The sequence below is a fragment of the Lissotriton vulgaris genome, chromosome 3_1, assembly GCF_964263255.1.
Source record: "Lissotriton vulgaris chromosome 3_1, aLisVul1.2, whole genome shotgun sequence".
Lineage (NCBI taxonomy): Eukaryota > Metazoa > Chordata > Amphibia > Caudata > Salamandridae > Lissotriton > Lissotriton vulgaris.
The window spans coordinates 335,749,904-335,776,571 of NC_141689.1; the positions used below are offsets into that span (position 1 = coordinate 335,749,904).

The 26,668-nt window shown below is 46.4% G+C and overlaps 1 protein-coding gene across 2 annotated transcripts in view; it reads left to right on the forward strand.

Annotated features, from left to right (window-relative positions):
- Positions 1-26,668, forward strand: part of NIPBL (NIPBL cohesin loading factor) — a 1,086,041-nt gene that overhangs the window by 126,944 nt on the left and 932,429 nt on the right. For both annotated transcript variants that reach the window (XM_086960544.1, XM_086960543.1), the window contains exon 6: positions 16,090-16,193. In XM_086960544.1, the coding sequence (XP_086816670.1) occupies positions 16,090-16,193 (104 nt within the window). The remainder of the gene's footprint in view (positions 1-16,089; positions 16,194-26,668) is intronic.

Consider the following 26,668-nt stretch of genomic DNA (forward strand, 5'->3'; position numbering starts at 1 on the left):
CTTTGCCCCGTCAAACACTGAAAAAACACAAGTCTTCGGCAACACCTCCGCCTTCTGGCCAAGGTCGGCAACGAAATGTTTCCAGTGCTCCGTCCTCGGGCCCAGCTCAGAAACAGCCAGTCAAGCCTTCTGGCTCCGTACTGAGTTTCTAAATGTCTTCCTCGGAGTGGAAACCCTCTGGTTCCAAGCATAAGTCAGGCTCTGAGCCAAAATCGTCCTTGCCAGAACCCAAGCATCCTTCGGTGCCGAAACCTTCCATGCCGAAAGGCCAGCCTCCGTCAGCACTGAAAACACTGGCACCGATAACTTCAGCACCGAAACACAAAGAGCCCCCTTCGGATCCGAAAGTGCACACTATTCCGCTAACACCAGATATGAAGCAGATGAGGCTACACATTAACCCAGAGACTGGTCATATTTACACAAAACCACCGAAAAAGTGAAAGCTTCAAGATGAGGACAGTTCTGACAAGATCCCCTTGAAGAAGAAATCTGTAGCTACAAGTCCTTTTCATCTTCCATCACCTCCTCCAGCACCTCCGTCTCCATTTCAGAATCTTTTGCATATTACACCTAAGTATTCTCCACAATCACAGCATGACCATGCATATGATGGGCGGGGGGTGAATTTCCCAATAGATCCATGGAAAGATTACACAATTGATTCCCCAGTTGCTCTAGCTGCAAATCAATGGCAGGGCCCCTTAGCCAGGTATGACAGGGCACACTCGGATGAAATGGAGTAATTGCTCCAATATCTCCCAGCTGAGAATAAGGTTAAGGCACAAGACTTAGTAAATGAGGGAAAGCTCCGTTCTAATTCCTTTATACGCTGTGCTCAGACACCGCAGCTAGAAAGGTTAACACCAGCATTCTAATCCGGGGACACGCTTTGGTAAGGATTTCAGGGTGTAAACCTTAAGTCCAACAATCAATCCTTAACACACCCTTTGCTAAGGAACACCTGTTTGGTCCGAACATCGACCAGGCGTTCGAGAAAATTAAGGATGCATAGGTAGCTAAATCTATGGTAGCACTCCAGACTACCTCCATCAGAGGCTCCTTTCGTTGCTCATTTTACAGAGGAGGGTCAAAAACACTGCCCCAGATCAAAATAACTCAACTTACAAAGGTAGCAAACAGTCCTCTCCCCCCAGAGGGTTTTTTTTAAAGGAGTTTAGAGAGGCAAAAACTTCAATGATAGGGATAAGGGCAACACACCCCGTAACTTCCCTTCCCCCAACAAGCATTGACTTACCCAAGTTTCCCCCGATTACACCACACCTGTTGGGGAAAGACTTAAACAATTTCTCCCCGTTTGGCAGTCTATAACATCAGAAAAATGAGTGCTTGGAATTATCCAACATGGTTATTGCCTGGAGCTTGCCAGCAATCCCCCAAACATTCCATCTGGGTCATGTCTTGAGGAGTCTTCTGAAGGCCAGTAGTTCTTGGGTCTGCCGTAGGTTGGTGGGGAGGGTGTTCTAGGTCTTGGCGAGGTGGGAGAAGGATCTGCCGCCGGCAATCGTTCTTCTGATGCAGGGGACTGTGGCGAGGCAGAGGCCAGTGGAGCGGAGCTGGCGGGTGGGGGTGTAGAAGCGGAGTCGTCTGAGGTATGCTGGGCCTGTGTTGGGGAGAGCTTTGTGTGTGTGGATGAGCAGCTTGAAAGTTATCCTCTTGTTGATGGGGAGCCCGTGCAGGTCTCAGGTGGGGTGAGATGTGGCTGCGGCGGAGAATGTAGAGGATCAGACGTGCCGAGGTGTTCTGGATGCATTGCAGTCTTCTCAGAAGCTTGGCCGATCCTGCGTAGAGGGTGTTTCCGTAGTCCAACCTGCTGGTGATGAGGGCCTGGGTGACTGTTCTTCCCGTTTCGGTGGGTATCCTCTTGAAGATCCTGCGGAGCATTCGGAGGGTGTTGAAGCAGGATGAGGAGACAGCGTTGACCTGCTTAGTCATGGAGAGGATGGAGTCGAGGAGGACCCCTATGTTGCGTGCGTGGTCGGTGGATGTCGGGGCTGTTCATAGTGTTGTCGGCCACCAGGAGTTGTCCCAGGCTGTAGTGGTGGAGCCGAGGATGAGGACCTTCATATTATCAGAGTTCAGCTTCAGTTGGCTGTTCCTCATCCATTTGGCGACGGCCTTCATTCCTTCGTGGAGGTTGGTTTTGGCGGTGTGAGGGTCTTTGGTGAGGGAGAGTATCAGCTGGGTGACGTCAGCGTAGGAGATGATGTTGAGGTCGTGCTGTCGGGTGACGTGGGCGAGGGGTGCTATGTAGATGTTGAACAGCGTCGGGCTGAGGGAAGAGCCCTGTTGTACGCCGCAGATGATTTCAGTGTCATTGGAGCGAAGGGGGAGGGGGGGGAGGAGGCGGATGCTCTGCGCTCTGCCGGAGAGGAAGGATGTGGTCCAGTCCAGGGCCTCCTCTTGGATCCCAGCGTTGTGTAGGCATGTTCGTAGTGTGTGGTGGCAGACCGTGTCGAAGGCAGCTGAGAAGTCCAGGAGGATGAGGGCAGCTGTTTCTCCGTTGTCAATCAGGGTCATGATGTCATCGGTGGGGGCAATAAGGGCAGTTTCGGTGCTGTGGTTGCTGCGGAACCCGGGCTGGGACGGGTCCAGAATGCTGTTTTCCTCGAGGTAGCGGGTCAGTTGTTTGTTGACGATTTTCTCGGTGACCTTTGCCGGGAACTGGAGCAGGGAGATGGGTCTGAAGTTCTTGAGGTCCGCTTTGGGTTTCTTGAGTAAGGCGTTGATCTCAGCGTGCTTCCAGCTTTCCGGGAAGATACTGTCTCGAAGGAGATGTTGATTACTTTCTGGAGATGGGGTGCGATGGCTGTGCAGGTTTTGTTGAAGATGTGGTGAGGGCATGGGTCTAACAGATATCCGGAGTGGATGGTATTCATGATCTCGCTGGTGTCCTCGTCGATGCTGGTCCAGGAGAGCAGGCGGTTGGTGCAGATGGTGGTTGTGGGGGCGGTGGTTGTCGGGGTGGTCGGGCATGAAGCTGTTGTGAATGTCGGCGATCTTGCGGTGGAAGAAGGTTACCAGCGAGTTGCACAGTTCTTGCGAGGTTGCTGGGGTTGGAGAGTCCCTTCACGATGTTGAAGAGCTCTTTGCTGTTGTGTGCGTTATCTAGGCGGTCTTTGAATGAGGCCCTCTTGGTGGCTCTGATGAGTTGATGGTGTCTGTGGGTGACCTTCTTGTGGGCTGCGTAGCTGTCCGGTGTTCGTTCGCGGAGCCAGTTCTTCTCCAGTTTTCGGCATGTTCGTTTGGAGGCCTGGAGGTCTTCGTTGAACCAGGTGGCTTTCTTGCAGGTGTGACTTTTGGAGGGTGTCTTGTCTTGAGTGGGGCGAGGGTGTTGGTGTAGTTGTCGATCCATTGTCCGAGGTTGCGGGTGGCGGTGTCAGGGTCGGTGGAGTCGGCGGGTGGGCTCTGGGCGAGGGTGGTGGTGGTGGTGGTTAGCTCCAGAACACATACACTTTCTGAAACAAAAGGTCCAGTCCCTCTTACTGAAAGGGGCAAGAGAACCGGTTCCAATACAGTACCGGGGTTCAGGGGTTTACTTTCTGTACTTTCTCACCCTCAAAAAGGACGGTTCCCTACGACCCATTCTAGATCTCAGAGCTAAACCATTCTATACTATCATAGCACTTTCAAATGGGGACACTTCAACAAGTACTCCCACTTTTACAAGGAGCAGACTTTGTCCTATCTAGATTTAAAGAACACCTATTTTCATGTTCCAATTAATCAGGCTCATCGCAAATACCTCAGATTTGTGATAGCGGGCAAGCAATACCAATTCAAGGTGTTTCCCTTCGGAGTGACTACAGCACGTAGAGTTTTTACCAAATATCTGGCGGTAGTCGCTGCTCATCTCAGAAGACAACAAATTCATGTATTCTCCTACCTAGACGACTGGCTTATCAAAGCCATCTGTCGCCAGAACTGTCTACAACATACACAGATCACAATAGATCTACTTCATCAACTGGGGTTCACCATCAAAGCTCAAAAATCTCACCTTCGTCACCGATGCAGTCTTACTTTGGAGCCAACCTAGACACAATCAAAGCTCTAGCTGCTCCCAATGTAGCCAGTGTTCGCAATATTCAGGCTATCATTCTTCAGTTTCAACCCAATCAAGCTTTACCAGTCAGAGTGATCATGCAACTGCTGGGAAAGATGGCATCTTGCATTGCACTTGCTCCCCTTGCAAGGCTTCACATGTACCCCTTACAAGAGTGTTTAGCACGTCAGTGGAATCAGTCAGTCATTTAACCAATCTAGTGTTGGTAGACTGCTGCACCCATTGCTCTCTGCAGTGGTGGAACCCACAAAACTAATGAACAGGCCGGCCTTTCATCGACCCTATTCCACAGATCGTGCTCACAGCAGATTCAACTCGAACAGGTTGGGGGCTCATCTCAAGGGTTACACAATACAAGGCCTGTAGAGCAACAATCACAAGGCTCTCTACATCAGTTAACTAGAGCTTTTAGCAGTTTTTCTGGCACTCAAAGTTTTTCAAACTGACCTAATCACCAACACTGTCCTAGTCTAAACGGACTACATGATGACAAAGTACATTACGAAAAAGCAGGAGCGACACACACTCTCCAACTGTCAACTCTTGCTCAAGCCATTTGGAAGCGGGCAACCCATCAAAAGATTTATCTTCAGGCAGAAGATCTCCCAGGAGTAAACAATCAAATTACAGACCTCCTCAGCAGAAGGAGACAGCAAATTCACGAGTGGGAACTTCATCCCCAAGTTCCCTATTTTCAACAATGGGGTATTCTACAAATAGACCTGTTCGCCACAGTCCAAATGGCAAACTGCCTGTGCTTCGGCTCCAGGTTCCCGCATCCGCTCTCAAAGGCCAATGCCCTATGGATGAGCTGGTCTGGGATATTTGCTTACACTTTTCCGCCTCTCCCCAGCTCATTCTGTGTGTAGTTCGTAAACTCAGGAAAAAAATAGCTCACACTAATTCTTGGTGCTCCCTCATGGGCCTGTCAACCATGGTACACCATCTTCCTGTTGGAGCTGTCAATTGTTCCACATCAAAAGGTACAACCCACCTCCAGTCTTCTCGCACAGAACTATGGAGAAATCAGACCGCCAAATCCCAAGGAACTAAATCTAGCGATCTGGCTGCTGAAGTCCTAGTTTAGTTATTTAAATCCACCACCAAACTTTGTGAATATTCTAAAAGAACCAAGAAGGCCTACCACCAGAGCTTGCTATGCAACAAAATGGAAAAGATATGTTTTATACTGCTATAACAAAATCAATCCCTTAGATGCTTCCATACAAAACAGTATCTGTTACCTGTTACATTTACAGCGAACAGGACAGGCGTATACGTCTATACGTTTGCACCTTGCAGCAGTAGCTGCCTACTTACAAAATAGGCAACATCTGTCACTATTCAAAGTTCCAGTAATTAAAGTTGTCATGGAAGGTTTAAAAAGACTAATACCACCACGGATTCCTCCTGCCCAGTGTGGAATCTCAACATTATCACAAGGCTCACGGGTCCACCTTTAAACCATTGCACAAGTGCCTTTTGCAATTCCCCTAATGAAAAGTTGCTTTCCTCATTACCATCACATCACTGAGGAGAGTTGGTGAGCTACAGGCATTGACTTTAGAAGTACCCTTCTTTTAACTACGCAAGGACAGGATAGTTCTCCGCACCAACCCTAAATATCTTCCCAAAGTAGTTTCTGCCTTTCAAATAATCCAATCAGTTGAGCTTCCAGTTTTCTTTCCTCAACCTTATTCGGTAGCAGAACGCTCTCTTCACACACATGACGTTAAGAGCTTTAATGTACGACATAGATAAGACAAAAGACTTTGGCAAAATGAAACAACTGTTTGTTGCATTAGCTCCACCTCACAAAGGCAATCCTATTGCTAAATCTGGTATTGCCAGATGGACTGTTAAATGCATTCAAACATGCTATGCTAAAGCTAAAAGAACTTTAACTATTCCCCGTAGAGCCCATTCCCCTCGCAAAATGGGGTCTTCTGTGGGCTTTTTAATAGGTAACATTCTGCTACCTGACATATGTAAAGCAGCTACATGGTCTACACCACACACATTTACTAAACACTATTGGGTAGATGTGTTAGTACATCAACAAGCAAATGTAGGCCAAGCCGTACTTAAAATACTGTTCCAAACATCTGCAACACCTACAGGTTAGCCACCACTTTGGGAGTATACTGCTTTATAGTCTATGCAAAGCATGTGTATCTACAGCACACTTGCCTCGAACGGATAATGTTACTTACCCAGTAAGCATCTGTTCATGGCATGTAGAGCTCTAGATTAACATGCGCCCACACGCCTCTCTAAAAAACCTATAGTTGTTGCAGTTCTTCATTGTGCATTTATATACATGGACATCTATATACTTCCTTACTCCATTATCACCCTCTAGCGGGAACACAATCAAACAGTGGAGTCGATGCCCATGCGTGCTATCACCGAAAGGAGTTTCCGCCTTATCTCGAGACTAGGAAAGACTTCTTCGAAGGAAAACAACTTGCAAACATCCAGACCCAACAGTAGATGGCAGGAGTATGCACAGCATGTGAATCTACAGCTCTACATATAAAGAACAGATTCTTACTGAGTAAGTAATATTTTCCTTTTCTACCTTCTCTGCTCGAGCTTGACTCAGCAGCAGGAGGGCACAATCGGGTCTGTGTTTTGCAGCAGCACTAGATAGCTTGCAGACCCTGAAAAGCTGTTCCCCGGAGTTCAGCGGGGCTTCCAAGTACATGGAATCATACCCCAACAAATCTGTGTTGGGGTATGATTCCAACATGACCGGGTTTGGGTCAGCCGCTATATAGTAGGACATTACGTTATGACTGTCCACTATATTTCTAAAAATGGCTGACAGCACTTACCAAGCCTGGGGAATCGAGTATGGGGTTTGTAAGGCAACCCTCACACTTATAACCTAGCTCCCTACCCTCAAGGCTGAAGAGACTGCCATTGGGGTGACGTATAGGTTTTAAGTGCAGTAACCTCAGATATAAGTAAAATATATGTAGTTAGAGATGCAAGCATCAAGTCACACAGGCTGCAATGCAAGGCCTGTAGTCACAGTTTAAGTGGACTCCCATGGGTGGCACAATATATGCTGCAGTCAATGGGAGTATCCTGGTGTACGTATGCCCTGCGTACCTTAGTACCATATACTAGATACTTACAAGGGTACACCAGTAACCAATTGTGGGGTTAGCAAAGTGCTTACCATGTCAATGTAAGGGTGATGCATGGGTTCAGAATAATATTTAAAAAATGACTATTGTCTCATATTCACCAGTCCTCCTCCAACCATACCACCAAAACCATCCAGCCATCATCTGCACATGCTTCGGGGAGAAGTCCTCATCTTGATACCAATGCGTGCGTTGGAGGTCGTCCCCAACAAACAAAGGGGTACAGGCATCTATCTACTCTATATAGTTTCTGAAGAAGAAAAAAGACCAGGACAAATTCAGACCCATTCTCTCCTTAAATGTAGCCTTCAAATGGATTTGGCGAGAACGTTTTTGGATGCTGTCATTATATCAGATTTATTCTCAACTACACCAAGGGGATTGGCTCTGTTCCTTACACCGCGAAGATGGATATTGTCATGTACCCATCGTAAAGAAACATAGCAAATTTTTCGAGGTTTGACGTGGGGCAGGACCACTATCCATACCAAGTCCTTCCATTCTGCTTTGTCAGCTCCCAGAACCTTTTTGAAGTGCATGGCAGTAGTTACTGCTCATTTCAGGAGACGACAAATCATCCTCCATCCGGATCTAGACGATTGGTTAATCAAGGTGTCAACTTAACAGGAAGCCCTCCGACATTTCAACTGAACATGCGATGTCCTTCAACAGTTAGGTCTTCACATCAACCACAACTAGTCATTCTCCACCCCGGTTGAGACTCTGCAATACGTAAGGGCTACCATTGCCACACGGCAGGCAAGTCTGTCCTTCGGAAGAGAGACCATCATCGATCCGTCTGAGATGTCACTCCCTAATGAAAGCCTCTTACCTCACAGTGAGGTCAGTGTCTTCCTTCCTCAGCTCCATGGTCTCATGTATGTTTCTCACTCCACATGCATGCCTCCGCATATATCCCCTGCAGGAATGTCTCCGGGACCAATGGGACCAGGCAACTGAAGCCTTCAAATGAAGCAATGTGACATGTTGGTGCTCTTTAACCAGTCAACTTCACAGGATGATTTTCCTCCAATAGGTGCCCTCTCAAACCATAGTGTCAGAGGCACCGTTGCGGGGATGGGTCACCTTCATGGATTATCTTCAAATTCAAGGCACATGGTCTCCGAACAAGATGAAATATCACATCTCAAATACACAGCCAAAACGGAGGTAATGGAGTTTGGGACAGGGCTAACATTTTGGGATCAATCTTGGTGGCCTGCAGAAGCAGGTCACTGCCCAAATCCCTTGGTAAAGGTTAAGAACCTAGGATTTCTGTTTGATGTCCTACTAAACTTTGCAGGACAGATAAATCACTTGAAGTCATCCTGCTTTTATCTGTTGAAAATCCTGTGTTAAGTCCTACCCCAGAAAAGTGGTTATTGACTACTGTGATGCACTCTTTCTGGGTGTTGACAAACTTCAATCCCTACAAAATGCAGCAGCTTGACTGCGGCTCAATATTTCAAAATACAATCATATCTCAAGTAGCATTAGGGAGCTTTATTTGCTACCAATCATGCAGCGCATTGAGTTTAAGGTTTTATGCCTGGTGCATAAAGCACTGTATGGTGGAGGGTCTGGCGACCTTCAGAAACTTTGTCAGTGGTATTTACCAAATCGGAAGCTTAGATCTGCCAACAAAGGATTAGTTTAGGTCCCCAGGCTCTAGAGGGCCAGATGGGGAGGTAGAAGTTTCTCATAAACTCCCTGCCAGCATTAGTTTTCATAATTCCAGACCCCGGTTCAGGAAAATGATTAAGACCTGGCTTTTCCCCCTAAGGGAATGAAGTTGTTTGCATCCCACCGCTATTTGCTCCTCTGCTACACCTAGTGCCAATACACCTCCACATTTGTGTGCTCTGCATCTTGCCTACTTAAATCAGTCTCCTCGAGCTCTGGGCTATCCTCCTTGCGCTGAAGCTTTTCACCAGACATTCAAGACCCAGCCCCTGCTTGTTAAGATGGACAATACCACCACCATGTATTGCCCCAACAAGCGGGCGACATGGTCCAGACCTTTAGCTAATGAAGCCCAAGCAATTTAGAATTGTTTTGTAGCCAAAAACTTGTGGATCCCGACAACTCTCCTTCCAGGTGCGCATATATGCAGGCAGACACTTTTAGCAGGATTTGGCAGTAAAATCATGAATGAGTTATTTACGACAACGTCGTGCAAGATTTCTTTTGATTGTGGAGCTCTCTGCACATCGTCTTGTTCATCACCCCAGAAAACGAAAAATGCCAAGACATCGCCTCGAGGCACTTCCAAACAGGGACCCTGAGTAATGCCCTATGAATCAACTTGTCAGGCAAATTTCTTTGCCTTTCCACCAATTCCGCTGATCCCGACAGTCCTCCTCCAGCCGTTCTATCTCGAGAGCCAGACTCATCCTGATAGCCGTGGAGTGGACACTTTAATGGTGGTTCATAGGACTCCTTTGCTGTCCACAACGTCTACATCTCAAGCTGTGATGCTGGCCAGACCTGCTAATTAAGTTCGGAGGCCAGATAGTTCATCCCAGTCTCTCCTCTTTGAATTTGGCAGCATGGCTACTGAACTAGTGCAGTATGGACACTTGAATCTGCCATAAGATTGCATTGGTCTCCTCAATTAGGATCAACAGCCGGTAACCCATTCAGAATACGCCTTCAAGTATGCTTTGTATTTTGTTTCTACCAAGAACTTGGATCCTACTACTTGCCAGGAAAAGGTCATTCAGCCCTAGCTTCTCCATGTGGCAAAATCTGTCTTGGAATTCTCTTCCATAATAGTCCACTGGGCTGCACTCACTGCTTACAGAAAATCTCCTTCAAAAACCTTTTGTTTCAAAATCCCAGTGGTTAAGGACTTTCGTGAAGGGCTAAAGAAGCTTTCCCGTCCTATTATGCGTCCTTCCCTACCGTGGGAGCTTAACATAGTCCTTGCTTGTCTCATTCAGACCCCTTTTGAACCTATTCATAAGGTGTCCATCTCTCTTGGAAAATAGATTTCCTCATAGTAATTACATCAGCTCGTAGAGTCATCTAAATTAGGAGTTATGTTCCCACAAGCCCTACACTGTCAACCACTCTAACAAGTTATTTATGAGGACTTACCGTAAATTCTCCCCAAGGTAGTTTCGAACTTTCATGGATGAGGCGGTTCTTTTTCTAGTTTTATCTAGACAAGACTCATAACATACATAGATTGGACCAATTGTTGATAAATTATGGCCTGGTCCATACAGGTTTAGCCACTTTCAAGCAATCCATCTTGCGATGGATAGTGTCTTGCATTCTCTTATGCTATCAAAAAAACAACAAGCTCTGATCAGCTAGACTGAAGGCCCATTCTTCAAGAGGCAAAGCAGCTATTGCCTCTTTGAAGAGAAACTTAAGTGGAGATCTGCAAAGTGTCTACATGAAGGTCTGTTCACCCATTCTCCACTCATTGCTGTTTGAAATCTGATGATTGATCAGACTCTCAAGTAGGACACGCTTCCCTCAGAAATGTATTTGCTTAATTGAACCTATTGCCGTTCCTTTGGTTTCCACCGCCCTTGCTGTGGATGGGCTTGCTATTCCATTCAAACTCTTGACTATTAATGGAGATCCCCTACGAGAGAAGGATTTGTTTCTTACCTGTAACTCCAGTTCTCTCATAGGGGGATCTCCATTGAAGTCCTAAGCAACCCACCCGCCTCCCTGGTGGCTATAACTGAAAATATGATTGGGATTACCTATTATTAATGCAAACTAACTAAACGGAGTCCACTCTATCTGCTAGGCATGATGGCATACTGTTGGTCTGAGTCCTTAAAGGTGCAGACACTGTTTAGAACTCAGATAATGTCAGCCTGTGCTGCTACACTGTCCGGCTATCCTTCATCTTTTACCTTTTGAAAAAGGGGTTGTGTAAAAGATTTAAGCTATTTTATAAAATTTTCACTTAAAAAATTATACTTATTCAGGGTCTATCTTAACTCATTTGTAAGTACCATCTGAATTATTTTTCCAATGTAGCCTGTTTTCTAGGCTGTACATTATTTTATTAAGTGTTTCTGTAGGTCTCCCTGAAATAAGGTGAATATTTACACTTAAGATATTCTATAGAGATTAATCCGGGAATTCCGCACATGGGCGGAAGTAGTGAAATGCCTTTGACTTCTATAGGAAGCTGGCTCTTTATGTGATATATCAATAATCTGATTTACCTTGTAGGGAGTCCAGGGGTTCCATTGTACATGGACAGAGGCAAGCTGCAGCAATCCCAAGGTGCTCTATCAGGGTCTAATGCGGTTGAGCAGCTTTAGGCTGATCCGAGAGGAGTGCAAGACATCTGCAAATACACACAATGTATAAAATATTTTGTATATGTATGTATGTATAAAATATTTTATTACGCGCTCTGCTACTACAGAGTATCCTGGCGCGATATGTGAGCTAAAACAGAGCCAAACCAAAGAGAGAGGAAAAACAGCTAGATGCTGAGTTTAAAAAGGTGGGTTTTCAATCCTTTCTTAAATGATCAATACATGACACACTACTCTAGAAGGAGATCCATGCCAATTTATAAAAATAGCAAGTATAAACATTTGTTTGTTTAGGCATCTGAGAGAAATCGTTCAGGTAAGTACATTTTTAAATATTAATTATTTTCAGTTCAAAAAGTGGATACTGCAATTTTTGAGTTCTGCAATGTTAACCTATAGAAAAAAAGAACAAGTGCTGCAAACAGCTATGCTACAGTGACTTACAAGGCCAATCTCCAGGAGTTAAGGAGAGGGGTGTGACAGGGTCCAAGGCAACATCAACAGTAAATCCAGGTGCACGAGGGAGGTGGTGCAGTGTTCAAAACAGCATTGGTAGCCCAATGTTATTCTACGGAGATCGGTCTCTGTGGAAAAAGGCTGCAGGCTCTGGCTAGTAGCCAGTCCGGCATTTGGGGGACTCCGACCACTTGATGCTCAGATACGGGGGCACCTTTTGTCCTCTTCTCCACGGCCCAGGGGGATGGATGCAGACATGTCCTTAAGCATCTGGGGGTTTCCTTACGGGAACAATCACGGCAGAGTGGACTTGTGTGAATAAGCTGCAGGCGACATCTGGGTCCACGAGGAGTGAAACTAAGTTGGACTCTCGCTGTGGAGTGCTTGGTGTCCTAGTTGGCACTGTTTCTTTATAACTCTTTATTAAGAATAAACATAAATCGAATATAAACAATACTGGTGCAGTTTCAAAACAAAGTACAATTCCTGAGGACAACAGAAAATATAAGTGAAACAAAAGAATACATTGGGTCAAAGGAAAAAGCAATTATACCAGCAATCCTTGCGACAGATAGATATGGCGTTACATTGTCAACATCATCAAACGCATCATTAAATGGGGTGAAGATAAAACCTCTACTTTCGTTCCAGGGGCCCGTACCTTGGTCCATTTACCCGGGCAACCCCAGCTTTCATACACCACCCTCTCCGCTTGCATACACCAGTCCATTTCCGATTCCCAATCAACGTGTCTGAGTGCAACCCCACCCTTCCAGGTTCTAGCAATATTGCGTTTGGAGATCCTAAAGCCTAGTGTGAGCCAGAGACCTTCAAACCTGGTAAGGTCAATAGCTTCCAAAACATTTAAAAGACAGACAAGGGGATACAACAATTGTTTTATGACATATTTCGAACATGGCTGAAACCACTCTCTCCCAGTATATCTGAAGGTCGGGGCATTCCCACCATTGATGTAAGAAAGGTCCTGGCTGTCCGCGGCCCTGGGACAAACTGGAGAGGATAAGAGACCCTTCTTAATTAATGCTGAACTGGTGTAGTATGCTCTATGAAGTAGTGTAAGCTGTAATAGAAAACGGGATCAGATCGCCACCTCCTGAAGTGATGCCAAGGCCTCCCTCCACTCTTCGGCATCAAACTCTCCCACCTCATCATTCCATTTTGCCCGTAATTTACCCATAGAGTTTAGCATAGTATTAAGAATCTAACAGTACGTCAGGGAAATAGCTTGTTCTGGGAAGTAGTCATCCAATAATCTATCCTCCAACAGTGAGGAAACCTGCAGATCAAAGCCTCTAGGCAACGCCTTTTTCAATGCACTATGTACCTAAAGGTACCGGAAAGTTTCCCCGCCTGAAGATGTTATTGCTGTTGTAAATCACCCAACTGGGCACCCTCCAAAGGTCACCCACCGTCGAAAGACTAATTAAATCCCATTTATCAAACCCTGGGAACTGCGAGAGCATGCCTAGCTGAATAGCCTCAAGCAGCGGGGTGGCCTTAGTAATCTTGCCTTTCCAACCCAATGCTGCAGTTGCAGAGTACCATAAAGAAACCGTAGTGGAGGTCGGAGTGCATTTAGGCGCATATTTTTTTCCCACCGTACCGAGCCCTGAGAAAGTTACCTGAAGGCATATTATACCTGTCCATTGTATACTCCGGATCCGCGAAGGTGCATCCAGTGGTTGAGTACCACCAGTTGCGAGGACCAATAATAATAATGGCAGAAAATGCTATACCCCCATCATACAAGCTTTTAGTAAGCTTAACAAGGGTGATTCTGGGTGTACCATTATTCCATATTTGGGATCGTACCTCGGAATCAATAGAAAGAAAATACTAAGAGGACACCAAAAAAAGCGTATTCTGGCAAAGCATAAAGAAAGCGGGGAAATGCCATCATTTTATAAAGAGCAGCTCTATTCAGGAATGTGAGGGGTAAAGATTTCCAATGTTGCACATCGGCACAGTACCGATGGAGCGGGGGGGATTAGGTTATGACGGTGGAAAATACCTTCATGTCTGGTAATATATATACCCAAATACCGAAAACCATCTGTGACTATCTGGGCAGGACTTCCCAATGGGAGGATCGCTTGCTCACCACTCAAAACATAAACCAGAGATTTATCACATTTGTTCATGTAACCGGAATATTTTTGGTAGAGGGCAAAAATGTGAAGCACTCTATGAATTGAAGATCAGGGTCGGGCCAAGTAAAGTAAAATATCGTCGGCATAAAGGGAAATTCTGTCTGTCCATCTGATGACCAATTCAGACTGCGAATCAGGGGGGTCACCTCTAATCCATATGGCCAGGGGCTAGTTGGCACTGTTGGCCCATTTCAACTCGGTCTTGGAGCGACGGTGCAGTGGTGGCTTGAGGTGTCTGGTTTTGGAGGTTTCGGGGGGCCTCAGAGTCCTTTCTTTTGGAATTGCTGCAAGATGCAGGGAACGGGTACACTGTCGCAGGGGGTGGTCTTGGTTCTTCTTAAAGGACAGGCAGTCCTTCCAAGTTTCTGGAGTCAACAGCTGCAGGATGAGTTGACTTTGGAGCAGTTTTCGATGAGGGATGCAGACAGGCTGGTAGGGCTGTTACCAGGTCAGCTGCTGCTTCGCTCCTCTCTGCTTTTGCAGCTCTTCTGTGCCTGCTCTCTTCTTCGGTCATTGGGATCTACTACTTTTGTCCCAGGAATTCCCCTAAATACTGAATTTAAGGGTGTTTTGGTAGTGTAGGGTGGTAGCCAATGGGCTACTGACCCCTGGGGTCACTACGACCCCTATACGACCATTTCCTTTGGAAAGTGGGCATAACCCTGTCCCAGAAATCCAAAGACTGTTACTTCTGAAATATCCTGGGGGGAGGCACGGCTACCTGACTTGCTAATTTTACCATCTGTCCAGGTGCCAAGGGGGCTTTGGACAAGGGGTCAGCTTCATATTGTGTGAGGGGGAGCCAGATTTGCCCAAGAAACGCGGCAGCTCTATGAAGCTTGCTGGCTTAGGAACGCTAATCAGCAGGTTGTTCTGTGAGAGGGGGGTGTTACACCTTCTTGCTGGCTTAGTCTTATTCTGGGACTCCGGTGAACAAAGGCTCTCAGCCTAGGATGTCAGAACAGTGCCTCGAGTGGCAGGCTGGCAGAAAACAGTCAGGGAGCACATCAGAAGCTGGTAGGTTTTCAGGGCGTACTTCTAAGGTGCCTTCTGGGTGCACATATTGGTAAATCCATCACTGGAATCAGTGTGGGTTTATCAATGAGACGTTTGATATCAAACATTCCAATCTTTAGTGAAGCCATCATGTAGCTGGGAAACTTGTTTTCACCTTTGTCCAGCACATGTTTTAAAATGTCTACCTTTGTCATTTGTCCTGTCAGTAATAGGACTGACCAGCACAGGGGCATATCTGCTCATTTAGGTATTCCCTCACATGTAATATTCAGCACCCTACCATAGGACTGTCAGGCTTGCTGTAGGGGTGACTTACAAATATCACATGTAGTGTTTTGGCACATGGCACACAGGGATGTGTGACATGTCGTATTTTCAAGTTTTGTCCACATCAAGACATGCAGCCTGCAATGGAAGACTTGAGCGTGCTTGGTGAAGGATCCCTTGGGGTGCACAATTTGTGCTTCTGCCCTTACGTACTCTCTTAAATACCTCATACCCTAGGTACCAAGGGTACCATTTTCTAGGGACTTCGAGTGGCTGCTAATGGCTTTGCCTAGTGAGGAAATAGTAGTACAGTTTTAAGGAGAGAACACTGATACTGGGGACCTGGTTAGCAGGAACCCAGTACACTACGGTCAAAGTTGCATCAAATATCAGGCAAAAAGTGGGGGCTATGCACCAAGAACGCAGCTCCCTACAACTTTAGTGGAGATTCCCCTACGAGAGAACACGAGTTACAGGTAAGAAACTAATCTTTAGATCTATCAATTGAAATGCTGTAGTGACCACACAAAAACAGTTTGTCATTTGATTATCACCCTTTCAGCAAATATGTGTACTATATTTCTGCAAGTATTACATCTAAATCACTAGACCTGCATGCTAAGGTTATTTTGTTCTTGCAGGTGATGAGGAGGAGATTCCTCCTGAGATGTTACTTGGAAAACATCAGTTGAATGAATTGGGAAGCGAGTCTGCAAAGATTAAAGCAATGGGCATTATGGATAAGGTATGGCACTGTTTGTTTTCAATTTAGTATTGATTACATTGACAAGATAATACAAAATTGATCCATTTGGTTAATGTGCGTGCTCATGTATTGAATATGTGAAGCAGGGTTTGAATCTATCAGGTATTCTATTGAGCTAAAAGATTTATTGCACAGGCCATGAGCTCCTTGCTTACCATAAGTTTCTGGGTGTGATTTATTATAGTGGAGAAGTGTGGCTCAATGATTAGAGCGGCAGACCCTGATGCAGAGGTTCAATTCCCCGCCTCGGCGGGTCTTGGGCTCAAAAATTCCACAGACCTGATAATTCTCGCCTCTGTGCCTATTCCAATCATGAAGTCCCACTCTGCAACTCTGGGCAACAGCTTGCTTAATCTCCACAACGGCCCCCACAACGCTAAGGATGCCTGGCCTCCACCTTGGGGGTGCCCAGGAGTGGACGCCTCACAGGGAAAGCCAGGATGGGTTCCACAGCGGTATTCGTACAAGCGCCTTGAGACCCTTGCGGGTGAGTAGTGCGCTATGCAAGTATCAATTTACAATTATTTTTTTTACAACTTTAATCCTGCTTTGGCAACTGTTTTTGATTAGCTTGTTAAAAAGGTTGCTCTTACAATGCACTTTAAAACAGTCTCTTTTAATGAAAGTTGTTTGTCAGAGTGGTTTGATTGGAAATACTTTTACAACTCATGACATTCATGAAATGCATAGGTTTCTATTAATCAGCTTGTGGCTCTTGACTTTAGTATATGGTTTTTGTGGCCTAATTTGCCAATATGAATCAATCCTGATGCTTTTGGTAACAAATTATTAAACCAGAGAAACAACCAGCGCCCAAACCTTCGAACAGAGCTTTCTATAACTACATACACTATGTATAGTTATTGCAACTTGGCCAGTTGATGGAAATGCAAATGGAGGTGTGTTTCTACTGCAGGGGAAGGGAGGTTAACAGAAAGAGCCCCAGCTGATGTAAGAGCCAAAACTGCAGTTTTTCTTGGTATCTTCTTTGCTATTCTAAAACATTACACTTTTCCATGCCCCACAAATACATTTGTAGCATGAATCTTTTCTGGATTAATGTGCTGTTTTGTCCGGGTTAAACCGGGGGAGTAGCTATTTTCCCACATTGCATTAGAAATATGTCCACAATGCCCTGGTGCATGGGTGCGGTCTTCAGATTCATGTTTTCGGCTGTCTGGTACGGAAGCAAGATTAAGGTCTCTTAGATCACTGAAGCACTGCGGATAATGCCAAATAATATAAACACCTCGAAGTCTACAGTATATGTCGCAGAATTGAAAAAGACTTAAATTGTGTTTTCATTTGGACTTCAACCATGTGTTAGATAATGAACGGTTGGCTGGTGGTAGCTACCCTGAGACGTGAACAATTACTACTTCAGATTTAGTCTGAAATTTCACTGGAAACTTGCTTGGAAAGACAAAGGCAAGGGCTGCCTTCCTAAGGACCATAAGTCCCAAGATTACTAATAGCAAGTAATTCTTACAGGGACTCATTCAGGAAGAAACAGAAGTGTGCACACTATGCCACGTTGCAGTCACAGACCAAACAGCCCTCCCTTATGGCCCTGGAACTGTTCAGCGACCAAGAAACTCTCAAGGAAACTTAAGTGGTGCAGAGGGAAGGATCCAATGTTCTAGAGCGGTATGCTGACCTAAAAAATAAGGAGGTACTGAAGATACTGAGACCCAGAGCATTCACAGAATACATGTCCCCTCTGTGTCTCTGGTTTTCAGTGGGACCGAGGCAAAGCCATCGGACTCTTAATTCCTCAGACACACTTTTTTTTTATAATCAAGTTTGAGTTGGAACAAACTTCAAATTTACAGTGGCAGCAATATCAAGCATAATATCTGAACAGTGTAGGGTCATATGGGAAACGACAGACACGTGAATCAATCTGCAAGATAAAGTCGTACATGAGGTTATCATGAATCAAAAAAGAAAAGGAAAATGCACCCAGCCCTCAGGACAACATGTTGAACCGTTTACCCCATATCTTTTTGAAGAGTTCAGGACAGCCCAGAGTTTAAGAGAGGCTCTTCCTGAGTTCCGCACAAGTCCACCCCAGTATCCACCTCCGCATAGTTGGGGGTTTGGCCTGGGACCATAGTGCCGCCATAGCTCGCTTCGCCACCGTCACTACTGTCCCACGGAAGCGCTTGTCGGCCCGAGAGCCATCCAGGCCATCAAACACGCCCAGAATCAGACGCAATGGGTCATGGGGAGCCGTCCACCCCGGGGTCTGTGTGAGTTCTCGTTCCACAACCGCCCAGAATGGTGCAAGGACGGGGCACTGCCAGATCATATGATAACAAGCATTTGCAATGCAATAGGTCTCGCAGCATTACATTTTGAGTTACTGGCATTGTCTCTGACAATGCTTTGCATAACGTTTTTGTTAATTTACAATTGGTATATAAACATTGTTTATGAGTGGTTAGCTGTTGCTAACAGACACCCTCACAGACCTAGAGCACTGCACGGCTCATATACTCGAATTTGCACTGAAATCGGAAGGCTGCAATGCTGATTGAATGCATAGGGCCCAGGGCCCATGCACTCCTGATGTGCAGTTGAGGCCTACATTACAGTGGGTCCCACAGTTCAGCACACGACTGCTTACCACGCCGTACTTAAATAGTCCCATCAAAGTATTCAATGCAGCGTTCATCTCTGCTGAAATCGTGTTTGGGTTACATTTTTGACCTCTTATTAAAGTCTATACACCCCCAAGGCCGCCTCGGTCAGGAGAACTCTAAGTAGAAACCTGATGTCCTTCTGTTGCAAGATTTTGCTCCGTGATATTTTGCTCTTCGTTTGTACACGATATATCTGCATCTGTGCAGAGCGCCCTGTCGTGAAAATGTGGCCTGCACTACAAATAAAAATACAAAATAAACTCAAAAGTAAATTGTCCTCATGTGAGCCTACCAGCCAACCCACCAAAGGAGGTCTGAAGAAAACGGGAGCAGAGAAATCTGGTTGGTGTGTAGGTTTACTGAGGATAGCAGACATCATAAAATCGTGCAACTAATAAGTCAAAGACCATTTTTAATATAAATGTATACACTTTTCCCACATGCTAAATTCTCACCTATCCTGCTTGCGTTGCCCTATTTCACCGGTAAAAAAGAGAAGAAAATTCCTAAATCACAAACCATTCCTTTTGCTCGGGAGACCATGGTTGAAACAAGTTTGACCCTTTCGACCTGAGTCGCCACCTTACACAACTCACCAAATTAAAACAAAGTGCCTGTTGCGTTCTACCTCACCACATACACAGGTTCCACACAAATATGTCTCCTCATACCTCCAGTCACAAATGAGTCTACGTGTCGATTTATATCACGTATTAATGAGTAGTATTGCCTGTACAACATGCTTGGTATTTAGAAAACACCGATAAGGTGATAAAGCCATCCGCGGACCACGGCAGGAATGAACTGGTTTATCAGCTTTTTATTAGAGAGCACCCCAAACATAATAAAAAAACACACACACAAAGGGTTTAACTCAACGTCAGTTCATGCAAGTCAATTCAATTTAACTTGACACCCCTCTTTATCTTGTCTGGACCCTACCTCCAAAGCGCTCCGAGGCAGCGCTTTACATACACCGTAAATAATTTAGAATTATATAAGACAATTCTGTACAGCAATGTGCATTCCTGCTTCGAGTCTGCATACCGAGTGTGTCGACTATAAACAACTTAGGACAGCAAGCCTCTTCCTTGTTTTTGGAAAATGTAGATGTTATTTAAAGTGTGAACAGATAACATGGAAAGCTACCTACGAGGCAGACAAGTGGGGGTGGAATAATGGTACTACGGCTCGCGCATTCCCACAACACAGGCTTTTGTTTTTTACTAAATGAAACCAAGTTTGTATAAAATAAATTGGCGTTCCAGGGCAGTGGAAGAGGGTCTGTGCTGTCCGTTTCTTAATACTAGGCCCGATTCACTTATGTATATACGCATAAGTGTGACTAAGTCTTGTAACGCTCCTAGCTTCAGAAGTTAAGTAGACACCGACCTATAGAAAATTAGCGAGTCGGTCTTCTTGTGCTTATGTTTTCGGCAGGGCTCCCGTTTCTACATGAATGTGTTGCAGAGAGGGGCCTGGATCTGGGAGCACTGGGTGAAATGCTCCTCCGAACCAGTAACCTGGTAACTGAAAGTGACACGGACGGGCAGGCACCTCTAATCCAGTAACCAGATTCAACTAGGTCTCAGCCAAGAGGAGGCCTAGTGCTTCTTGCGGGCCTGTCATCAACACACACGCGAGCCCGGCAACCACCCACTTCCCCACGAATGACGGTTCCAACAAAGATTTAACCCACAGAAGTGCAACTAGTCACTTCGATTAATTATTTCATACAAACTGTGGGCTAAAAAAATATATATATATAAATATATATATATTTCCAATATTTGCACACAGGAAACAATTCTGAAGCAGTGTGTAGTAAGTATACTAAAGATGCACGCTATACACATGACTCCAAATTGAAAAAAAAAACACAAAGGGATTCAATTACTCTTGCTGGAGGAGGAAATGCCATCACAACCCGTTCTTTGAGACACACAAAATTCTCTTGTGACGTTTTGAGTGCCTGGCAATATATGGGGGGTAAAACATAATTAAATTACAAAGATATTGCAAATGTACTCAGGCTGGTACTTAACATCCAGCACTAATCTTATTTCCTCACATACGTTCACAGCGGAAAACAAAATTAAATTAATGTATTTAATAACAGGGCAGAACTACGACGTTATTGGATAGAAACTAAATAATGTTACCAGCTGCAGCGCGGGCTGCACAACTCTTACTGCGTTCACTCGTGGTGCCTTGGCGGGGCTTGCTTGTGTGCTTCCCAGAGAGACAGGAGATTGGGAAACGCGCGCGGCCGGCGCCGATCGCTTTCCAGAGCGTGCGCGTGACATCTCCTGTCTCCTGGGAAGCAGACCCGGCAACAATAGTATCGCGCCTGCGCGATGGCATATGGCTTCGCCATATGCATCGCAGGCGCGAGACCTAAAAATCAGTTGGGGCGTGATTGCAGTGCGTACAGGTCAGGGAGGGCCGCAGCCCGGCTTTGTATAGGCGCTTAGGGGTGAGGTATGCCGCCTGTAGGTAATAGTTGGACTAGACACAATTTCGATGAAGTCGTCAGGGTCTTGGGATCCATGAGAGCATCCCTCCAATCCGTATCCTTCCTCAGACACTCTTAATGCCAAGATCATCATTATAAGGGAGGTCAAAGACTGATGAGCACCATGAAAGGAAACCTAAAGACACAGTTGTGAACAAACAACTCCAGAAAGAGAGCTAGATTAGAAGAGGGGAAAAGAGTTGAAAACTTTGACGCTGAAGGGAAAATCCCACGTACCCCCAAACAAAGAGCACTCTGTCTACAAATAAAAGCATTGACTTGTCTGAAATATTTTCTCTTAGCTAAATAGAGAGTTTGATGAAAGTATAGATAGATTTAGAATCTGTTGAGGCTTTAGAAGAGCAGAATTATCTAGAACCTCCATTAAAATCAGAGCCAGAATTGATTTAACTGGAACTAGTCTTTGACCAACAGTATGAGCAGGTAGGCTCATAGAATAGCTGACACACACACAGATCAAAGTTGGAGGAGTAATACATTGACTCCTGGTTCCTTACAGAAATGTTAATCCCTGCGCAAAGAAGGAATGAGCACCTCCACCCCCTGCTGCTGATCATCCTAGACCCATGCAAAAGAGTCATGTAAAAACAGCCTCTTCAAAAACAGTGATGCCCAGGGTGGAAAGAAACTATATGCATTATGCGCAGGATCCCATACACAAAAAGCTCAATAATGCTTCTGGATTTATCATAGTAGCTTCTCCTTCATCAAGTAAGATGGAAATTTGCTCCGGGGGTTGCATACAAGACCAACTCCACATGGCTGACCCTGCCACTTACAATATTACCACTTTTGTTTGAAATCAGTTTTTATTTTGTAGGGAAATAACCAGTGGGAGGGTCTGCCTGTACACAGCTCATCACCTACAACCCTTTACAGGGCCGGCCGCGTAATTTAGGAGAGGCATATAAGTGCAGATGTTAAGTATCAACGCAGATGTTACACAGCAAGTCGCCTGCAACCCATGACGGGCCGGCCGCGTCAGACAGGAGACCTTTCATGATATTTATTTAATTTTTTTTTTATACTTCTAAGCCGCGCAGCTACTTAAAAAGGGTTTCCCGGCGGATACAAATGTAAGGAAGCTTCTAGGCAGTGAGATCAGTAGGATCCAAACCCAACATGGAACAAGAAAAAAGAAATGCCTGAGGAACGAAAAAGAGAAGAGATAAGAAGCAAGAATGAGAGTAAGGGGGACATACAGAATAGAAAGCGAAAAGGATCTGCTGTGCAAGGGGGCGTAGTGGAAGAAGGATGCCAAGAGTTGTGACCCAAAACAGTATCTAAAAGAGGGAGGACAGCGGGGTGGGGGCGGGAAGGCGCAGGGTATTCAACTTGTCCATCTGGGAGTGTTGTGACGGTCAAGTAAGTGGTCCAAGTGGGAGATCTGTCCTAGTCAGGTGGGTAAACCGGGTCTTGTAAGAGGTGTAGAGCCCGGAGCATCTGGGGCATAAGACATGAGTGCTCCATTTTACCAATGTAGGTGACCCATGGCTACCATATTTTGGTGGTGGTGGTGGTGGTGGTGGCGGGGTGGTGGTGGTGGTGGTGGTGGTGGTGGTGGCGGCGGCGGGGGCGGCGGCGGTGGTGGGCGATTGCAAGCACATAGTAAGTTGTGCCACAAACACGTGAACTAAATGTTAATGGATGGGGGTTACGTTTTTTTCCCAGTACAAGGCTATGAGCTGTTTTGCAACACCGAGCATGTGGAGAACAATATGACAATCACTACGGGTGAGTGCGATCAGATTTTCAGGTTTGATGCCTAGGAGAATTATGACTGGAGTATCAGGCAGGGGGAAGCCAAGCTCCACCCTAATATGACTAAATCGCTTTTCAAAAGAGGATCAAGAGCAGGCAGGCTCACCATATATGAATAAAATCTTCTGGGGCGCTCTAGCATCTCCAGCATAGGGGGAAGAAAGTAGGAAACATCTTGTGCAGTCGAAGGGGAGTGTAATGCCACTGCGTCATAAGCATATATGCCATTTCCCGTTGTGAAACGCTGCTGTACACCTTTGGGATGTCTCGCCACAGGCGGTTCTATTGGGCTGAGATGATGTCAGAGGGAGCTTTCGATTGCCAGTGACGTTGGTATGGATGGGGGTTCACGAGTGGCGGATGCTGTAGAATCTGATAAGTCAGGGAGATGAGTCTCTTAGAACCATCAAAGGAGCGCACTAAGCTTTCAAAAGGAGTGAACGCATGGGTGGCGGCCGGTGCTAGAGAGGACGTGAATATGCAGTGAAGAAGTTGCGCGTACTGAGGTCTTGCTCCTCCCGAGAGTCGGAACTCTTCCTTGCATTGCGCAAATGTTTTGAAGACTTCGCCTAAAAACAGATCCCGAATCGTTCTGCACCCACCCTCCAGCCAGGCAGCAAACACCTGGGAATTAACAGCCGGCGGGAAAAACGAGTATTCAGCGATGGGGGGATGGGAAGGTAGTGAGTCCTTTAGAAACAACCTCTTTGTCCCATATGTCCAACACCGTCCTGGTGGGAAGGGCAATATAGGCACTGTGGGAGCGGGAGGACTTAGGGAGCCTGGAAAGGTCGCGAATGGTTCTCCCAGTTACCGCCCTGTCCATATGGAACCACACCTTTTCGCGCTCCCTCGCCGTCCACTCGGAAGCAAAGCAAAGGTGGGAGGCCCAATAGTATTCTAATAAGTTTGAGTACTTAAGCCCTTCCCTGTTCCTTGGGAGCATGAGGTCTGCGTCCACCCCATATAAAGTTTGTGATTTCTGACTGAAGAGTTTGAATCTGGAGTTGCCTAATGGGGGTGCGGAGACAATGGAAAAGATATAAAAGTTTCGGGAGTACTGACATTTTTATGGCGTTCAGGCGGCCCAGCCAAGAGAGGGTGAGCGGTTTCCAAGCACGTATGTCCTCTAAAACCACCCGCCTGCATTCTCGCCAGTTGACTCGGGACAACGTGGCAAGTGAAGGGTTCAGTTGGTGTCCTAAGTAGCAAATGGAGCTGGTAGCCCACTTGTAAGGAACGAGGGATTGGAGTGTGGGAATCTCCTCCCTCGGAATCAGAAGGTTCAAGGCCCAAGACTTCTCATGGTTAATTTTAAGGTCAGATGCCAGTTCGAAGGATCGCAACAGAGAGATTAGTGCCGGGAGATGTGTGTGTGGATGGGACAGCGTGAGAATCAGATCGTCCGCATAAAGAGCCACTTTGTGTTGTTGACCCCCAAGAGGGATGGCATGAACGTCTGGAGCCTGTTGAATCATCATGGCCAGACGTTCCACCACAAGGGCAAACAACAGCAGGGAAAGGGGACATCCCTGCCGTGTGCCTCTGCTGCGAATAGATATGGTATTTAGTGGTTTGACTGTTAACCCGTACTTGAGCCTGCAGGGAAATATAGGGAGCCATTATCAGTTATCAGGAGCGGACCCAACCCGATTTTCGCAGCACCGCTCAGAGGAAGGTGCAGCCCACTCGATCTAACGCTTTTTCCGCGTCGAGCGACAATAAACATGCCGGTATGTTCCGGTGGTGAGCCTTCCCTACAAGATGTGCAACACGGCGCACATTATCTGCTCCCTGGCGATTGCGGATGAAGCAAATTTGATCCAGTTCGATAAGGCCGGGTAAAAGAGTGTCAAGCCGTTTAGCCATGATTTTCGTGTATATTTTAAGGTGTGAATTCAGAAGGACGATGGGACGAAACGAAGAACAGTGTGTGGAGTCCTTGACTGATTTGGGATGAGGGCACTCTCCGCCATTCCCATGGAGAGGGACAGTCCCTCAGTGTCAGTGAACTAATTAAAAAGACACAGTAAATGCTTTTGGAGCTTCTGTAAAAAGAGTTGATAAAGACTGGGGAAGTCGTCTGGGCCCAGCATTTTCCCGGGAGGTAGATCCTTCAGAGTGCTCGCAAGTTCCTTTTGGGTAAGGGGCTCTTCCAGCAGCTGAGCATGATAGTGACTGATCAGTGACCAGGGGCAATTTTCCAAGACGGCTTGCACCCTGTCCGGATGTGGCGTATCCCTGGCATATATTGCAGAATAATACTAATAGAAGGAGTCCTGTTTAGCCACTTCAGTGGTGGCCCGCGCGCCTTCACCAGTCTGAAGATTGGCGATGTGCGCTTTGGCAGCATGCGCCCGCAAGCATCGAGCTAAGACTGTACCCACTTTGTCTCCCCGCTCGAAATAACGTTGCTGTAGCGCCAAAAGAGCCTGTTCTGCTTTGTTAGTACGAAGAGAGCGCAGCTGGCCTCATAGATGTGCCCATTGTCTTTTGTTCGCAAGGGAGGGGCGCTCCTGGTCCTGTCGTCCAAGGGCCTTAATGTCCCTAGATAGGTTGTTTTCCAGGAGGCGCGCTTCTTGTGCCAGTGCAATGGCATGGGATATGAGGTGGCCTCGAATCTTGGCCTTGAATGCGTCCCACAATATAGAGAAAGAGGTTTCGGTAATGTCATTGGTTGCAAAATAGGGCTCAATGGCACGTGGAGCCCGGGGGGTGCAAACCGCCGGGTCTCGTAGGAGTTCAAGGTGGGCAGGATCTGAGACAGATATGTTGGACATGGAGGCTGAGAGCACTTCACCGATCAAGGCGTGGGAGATAAAAATGTGGTCGATATGCGAGTAGGAGCGGTGTACATGTGAATAGTAAGAATAATCGCCCAAGTCAGGAGAGTGGTAGCGCCAAGAATCTAGTAGGCCGAGATTTGTCTTTTGAGGGCCGAGGAGATAGCTCCTGTCCCCTGGAACGAAGCCTTGCTGCGGTCCATTGCAGCGTCCCACACCATGTTAAAATCACCCCCCCAAGATTAATGAAGGGTCCGCCTGAGGTATGTGTTCCCTCAAGAGTGCCCGTATATATGGGTCCTGCACCGGGTGGGTGCATAGAGATTGCACAACGTGAAGGAGCGATGCCAGATCTTGACCCCAACCTTGATAAAGCGACCGTCCAGTCCCCGAAATACTTTGGATTCCCCCTGTCTAATGCCATCTCTACTGACACCAGTCAGTGTTGCCGCGGAATCCCCGCCGCAGGCGGGCAGTAAAGAAGGCGGACGTGGGTCAGGAATCCATTACAAACTACCATGTGGGAGAGTGCAGGAAGGTGACGGTGTCAGGGCCACTAAATTTTGATGGGTGGCAGAGACACCCACCGCTGGCAGTTCTGGCCTCCAGGAGAGGGGCGGTTGCAGGAGGGTTCAATCAATCAATCAAAGCATTTGTATAGCGCACTACTCACCCGGAAGGTCTCTTCCCTTGTGCGGAGGTTGCCAGCAGGGGAGCCCCGCAGGCCCA